The sequence below is a fragment of the Piliocolobus tephrosceles genome, chromosome 8 (assembly GCF_002776525.5).
Source record: "Piliocolobus tephrosceles isolate RC106 chromosome 8, ASM277652v3, whole genome shotgun sequence".
Taxonomy (NCBI): Eukaryota; Metazoa; Chordata; class Mammalia; order Primates; family Cercopithecidae; genus Piliocolobus; species Piliocolobus tephrosceles.
Window position 1 is genome coordinate 130,607,554 of NC_045441.1, and position 6,000 is coordinate 130,613,553.

At 43.3% G+C, this 6,000-nt stretch overlaps 1 protein-coding gene across 1 annotated transcript in view; it reads left to right on the forward strand.

Moving 5' to 3' along the window:
• Positions 1 to 5,168, forward strand: part of TMEM178B (transmembrane protein 178B) — a 394,534-nt gene extending 389,366 nt beyond the window's left edge. Inside the window, exon 4 of the mRNA XM_023184952.1 lies at positions 4,847 to 5,168. Coding sequence (XP_023040720.1) covers positions 4,847 to 5,097 — 251 coding nt within the window. The 3' untranslated portion in view covers positions 5,098 to 5,168. The remainder of the gene's footprint in view (positions 1 to 4,846) is intronic.
• Positions 5,169 to 6,000: the final 832 nt, after the last annotated feature.

Below are 6,000 nucleotides of genomic sequence, written 5' to 3' on the forward strand. Positions count from 1 at the left end.
TTCTAGTTATTAGTACACATTTTCAAATTTGAACTTCTATGTGAAGAGGTACATAAAAATATAAATTATTGGCTAGGTGTGGTAGCTCACACTTACAATCCTTATAAGCCCAGCACTTTGGGAGGCCAAGGTGGGTGAATTGCTTGAGCCCAGGAATTCGAGACCAGCCTGGACAACATGGTGAAACTCTGTCTCTACAAAAAAATTAAACATTAGTTAGGCATGGTGGCATGCACCTGTAGTCCCAGCTACTAGGGAGGCTGAGGTGGGACAATCGCTTGAGCCCTGGAGGCAGAGGTTGCAGTGAGCCATGATTGCACCACTGCCTTCTAGTCTGGGAAATAGAATGAGAACCTGTCTCAAAAAATGTATATATTAAAAACGTATAAACCCTTACTTATAACAGAAAACAGTAGCATGTATGGAAATTAATCAAACCTCTTCCAACTCTTCCCTCTTTGACACATGGAATTTCTGAGCAAGTTGTATCAATGGTCTACGTTAAGGGCCATCTCAAGTGGGAGCCATAAAAGTGTTTTCCCATCTTTGGGGATATTGACAAGAGCTAACAGAAGGAATTTCAAAAGGTTCCACAGTTACAGAGCAACCAACAGGAAGTAAAGGCAGGAAGATTCCTCATCAACTCCGTTAGTATAGCAGAACAGCAAGAGGAAAGTTATGAAGAAGTCGAGTCATTTTCTACTGGTACTTAGGTCCACCTGGACCTTATCCCTTCACTCCCCATTCATCAGCCACATCCTCTGTGTCTTGCCTGCCCAGTTGTTTAATATGCCATGATAATCATGTATATTCAGCTTCATCAGCTACTGTCAGCTTGGGAAGACCACAGTTTCCTTGAGGTCAATCTCCTGTCTCAGAACAAATGACTAGACTTCACCAGCATAGAATGGCTTTTGATAAGAAGAAATTTCTCCATTTCTTTAAGTATCCTCTGTAGAAACAGCTTATATAAAGTCCTTCGGTGACCTCAATCCCATCCACAGCTTCAGTTTATGAGATGATGACTCATTCCACATTTCTGGCTGAGAACTTTCTCTCAGGCTCCAGACCCATGTTTCCAAATGTCTTGAACATCCCAAGGGTCGCTTGAACCTGATCTCACCTCACTGCCCCCCATTTCTGTCCTAAATCTAAATTTTAGTAAATTATAGCATTACACATCCAATGATAGGTTCACAAACCAGCAATTGGAAGCATCCACAGCAGGTGAGGCATGGGCAGGCTGGCTTTGGTCTGCTGGAATCTGGTTTATTTGAAAGTAACGCCAAGACACAGCTTCCTCTTGCTCTCTCACCCCAGGCAATTGCTCTTGCCTTGGCTGTGTCCTGCAGGCTGCCTCATTCTCCTCTCCTGCCCCTGCTTCTACCCACCTGGAATCACTTCTCCAGGTGATACAAAGCACCTTTGCCCCACACAAGGATTCAAGCAGGCTGACCAACAGGAGTCATCTTGAGGAACTTGTAAAAGCTATAGATTCCCACCCTCTGATTCAGGGAGTCTAGGTTGAGACTTAATCCAACCTGGGGACCATCAGAGAATTCAGTCTGGCCCTAGTGCACAACATGAAAAAAACTCTGATGTTCTGTAACTCCCACAAGTTTGGAGTACTATTCTCACAAGCACTGATGGCACAACGCACGTGCATCACACACATGCACAAATGCATCCACACACATGCACAAATACAAATGCATACATGTGTGACACAAATACATTTTAGTCATACTGTCACTGTGCCCAGGTCACCTTCAGTTGTTTCTACAAATAATCATTGAGTAAACAATCATCCACTAAGCCATTCGGAGCTCCCAGCTCTGCTCCCACCTTGCCAGACCCTTCCCCCGTCTCCCTGATGACTGCGGCAACCTCCTAACTGGTCTCCCTACCTCTGGGCTGCTCTCTACACTTCTGACTTAGTCTTTGGAAATGTGGATTGAAGTCACCAAAGTGCCTAGACCCTACATAAGGCTCAAACTTCTCAGCTCTGAAAACAGTGCTTGCCCAGTATCTGGGGCTTCATTTGGTCTGCCCTCCCACAGCCACTCCTCAATGTACCCTCACCATAGACGTCTTCATATCTAAATCTTACACATGTCCATGCCTAAATATTTGTTCCCAGGTGGGAGTATTTTCTTAACTTAAAATGAAATTACTAGGATGAAGGTATGAGTATTTTAAAAATCACTTTTCTGCAAGGAAATACTAGCTTACACTCCCCGCTGGAGTCTATCGGATGATCTATTTTACTGCCCCCTTACTAGTTTTGGAGATGATCTTTAAAAAACAAACAAAAAAAAAAAAAAGCAAAACAACAACAAAATAAAACACCATGTTGCTGATTTGATAGATTATCATTATGCTTTTAATTTTCAATTCTTTGGTTATTGGTAAAATTGATCATTTTTCACATGTACTATCCGTTTTTATTTCTTCCTCTGTGATCTGGGCTTTGGCCAATTAAGTTTTATCTTTCTCCGGTAAAAACTTGTTTCAAATCCTATAGCTCCAAAGTGTGGTCATTGAGCCAGCAGCATCAGCATGTCCCAAGAGCTTCTTCAGGATGCAAATTCTCAGGTCCCTACCCAAGACCTCCTGAACCAGAAACTGTGGGTGTGGGGCTCAGCGATCTGCTTTGAGTCCTCCAAAACGATAAACTGCCCTAACCCACGCCGAGTGAGGGAGAAGGCATCTGGAACCTAGGTCTAGTGCAACAAGGGAAACCTGTGAAATGATTCACCTTGTCTGGCACCAGTTGTAAATAGTACAGTGGATGAGACTGCACGCTCTGGAACTAGCTTGCCTGAGTTTGTAACCTGACTCTGCCAGTTACTAACTGTGTGATCTTTGTCCTCATCAGTAAAATGGGGATAATATAACCCACATCTTAAGAGTTGTTTTATGAATTAAGGTTTCAATACACGCCACATACTCAGTGAGGCAGCATCCTTGTCTGGGGTAATTATCCAACGTTTGTCATCTCACGCCAGGGAACTCGAGGACGCAGACACACAAGAAGTGGGTTTAGGAGCGGAGGTTTAATAGTCAAAAGAAAGAGAAAGAATAGCTTTCTCTCTCGCAGAGAGAGAAGGGCGCCCAAGTGGGACTTCCAGTCTGTGGCGAAGTGCATAGGGTTTTATAGACTAGCTTGAGGCGACGGCGTCTGATTTACATAGGGCTCAAAGATTGGTTGAACCAGGTGTGATATTTACATAGGGCATGATAAAGCTGGCCACCCCATCCTAATCTTTTCATTATGCAAACGGATTTTCTACCTGGTGGGCGCCATCTTGTTTACTCCTTACCGTTCATGTGGTTGACAAAGAAAAGGGAAGATGCAGCCACCATGTTGAACATGCCTAACTCCCAGGTAGCCTTTTCCTATCGGCACAACTGCTGGTATGCACCCGTGCAAGCTTCCAGCATGCTTCTCTATGTCTGCAGCTCAATTTTACAGGCTGCTCATTTGCTCAAAGAAATGATTTGGGGGCTGCTTTTTATTAAAAGGAAAAACCTTACCGAGGACTTCCTTACCCTCACTATCTGCCTAAATAATTCATTTTTAGCCACTATATCATTAGCATAGTTCCTAGCACATAGCACTTAATACTTATTTTAGGGTCAACTGTGGCCATTTAAATTATCACGAGCTTGTGAGCCTCATTCTTCCACTCTATATTTTCTTCCTTGTCTTCCAGGAAGCTTCTGGAAAAAAATTAGGCTAGCTCTTAAAGAAACAAGGCTCAATCTTAAAGAAACTTGGCTGTTAGAAAGCAAGAGTTTTAATAAGAAATATAAAATTGAATGCACCTCCTTTTGTTCCTTCCCTGTAAAAATGCTTTTCCTTTTTTTTCCTTCCATTGATCCAGCCCAGCCTTCCCAAACTATACATCCTTCTTCTGCTCATTCCTCTCATATCAGTGGTTACACAAAGAACAGATAACACAGCAAATCCAGAGGAAAGTTATTAAATTCATTTTAGGCACACCAAAAACTTGTTGTATTAGTTTAAAATGGGTTTACAATTCTAAGCCATTTTATATCATTCTACCTCTTATAGCAGTTTTCTTATCAGAGACTGATATGAGTAATATTTTTAAGAAGACGTCCCATCATCAATAAGTTTGTGAAATTCCTCATAAAGTAGGGTAGATGAGTTACCTTAATATTAATGTGGATGATGCGTGTTCATGGGTGAGAAGTCATGAGCAGGATTCCCCATCTTTTGACTCTACCTCCCTCCCACTTTGTAAAGGATCTCATAGCATTAGCACTCCAGAGAGAACATTTTGGGAAATGTCTTATAGGAAAAAGGAAAATATTTCCAGGTTTTGGAAGAATTGTTGGTGAACAGATTAAAGGAAAACCTAATACTGTATGAGTAAGTCGTTATGTATAAGAAAAAGATTTTTTTTTCTCTTTAAAGAAGTAGCAAACAGGAGGTGTTTTCCCTGTCTCCAAATAAATACAATGAATTAAAAATGCTTTAGGAAAATGAACTGAATGCGCTTCTGCTCACTCTACCCCACACAAAATGCTCACGAGATATCTATTTAGTATCTTCCCAAAGGAGAGACTTCCCAAGTGTGTCCAAGAGTGGGCCATTATTGGAGAGTCATGAACTGGTGATCCTTTAATATTATTCTCCTCTCCATGAATATTTCCAGATATTGGCCTTGGTGGTAACCTGCTCTTACCTAGACTTCCCATTTTTCCTCCTTAAAAAAATTGAAAATGTAATAATCTTAACTTTTCTCTTTCTCTCTCCCTCTCCTCTCCCCTTTCCTTCTTCATTTTCCCACCCCGTGTCTTTTCCCTTATCCTCCAGGAACCTTCTGCATCATTTCACTGTGCACCTGTGTGGCCGGGATCAACTTTGAGCTGTCACGTTACCCACGCTACTTGTACGGACTCCCTGATGATATCAGCCATGGCTATGGCTGGTCCATGTTCTGTGCATGGGGGGGCCTGGGCCTCACACTCATCTCGGGATTCTTCTGTACCTTGGCCCCTTCTGTTCAACCTGTCCCGAGGACCAACTGCCCTAAATCCAGACCCGAGAATGGGACAGTGTGCTAAAAAACAAACCCATACATACATATATATATATAAATATATATATATATATAATATACATATATAAAACAAAACTAAACTAAATCAAGACGATGCCAGTGCCAAGGTAGAGTTGAGTTGGCTCAGGCACCTGCATCTCGCCGGACTTTGTGTTGCCTCATCTCTGAGATGGGGAAAGTGTTTCCATCCTGTGGCTCTTCCATCGGTTCTTGACTTTTGGCTTCATGGTCTCTTGAAGACAGAGCGAACACCACCACTTGCGACCGCATCTTGATCCCCATCACTGGCGAGGACGGGGTGGTGAAGGGACAGTGGCAGGGGTCTGAGGCAGCACAGTTGTAGAGAAGGAAGTGCCACCCACTGGGCCAACAGGAGAGGACGCCACCCCTAACCAGTCATATCACAGGGTAACAAAGCCCTTAGTTCCTAGAATGTAACCAAATCATTGAGGCCATTTTCAGAATCACTTCTTCTCCTGCTCTTCCTGTTCGGACTTCCTTCCCAGCCCACCAGCAACACACAAGAAGTGGAAGAGAAAACAAACTGAGAAGGACGTTTTCTCTTTGCTGCTAAACCTTTGGACAATGTTTCATAGGTGGGAAGGGAAGAGAACATGCTGAGAGGCAAGATCTGCATCAATGAAAGGACGCTTCGGTGGATGCTCAGACAACCCAGTCTTACCTTCCAGCTGCCTTACACCCAGTGAAACAAGAGGCCACCCTGTCCCCAGCCGCACCTGCACTCCCTGGGCAGACTGGAGCCTTGGAGTCATGCTGTGATGTGTGTGTGCGGGTGTGCGTGCATGTGTACTTTGGGCAGTTTCCTTTTTTTCGTTTCTACCCTTTAAATGGAAATACTGCATTATGACTGTTGTCTCTCTATCACTGTAGTGGTTTCATGGCCCCA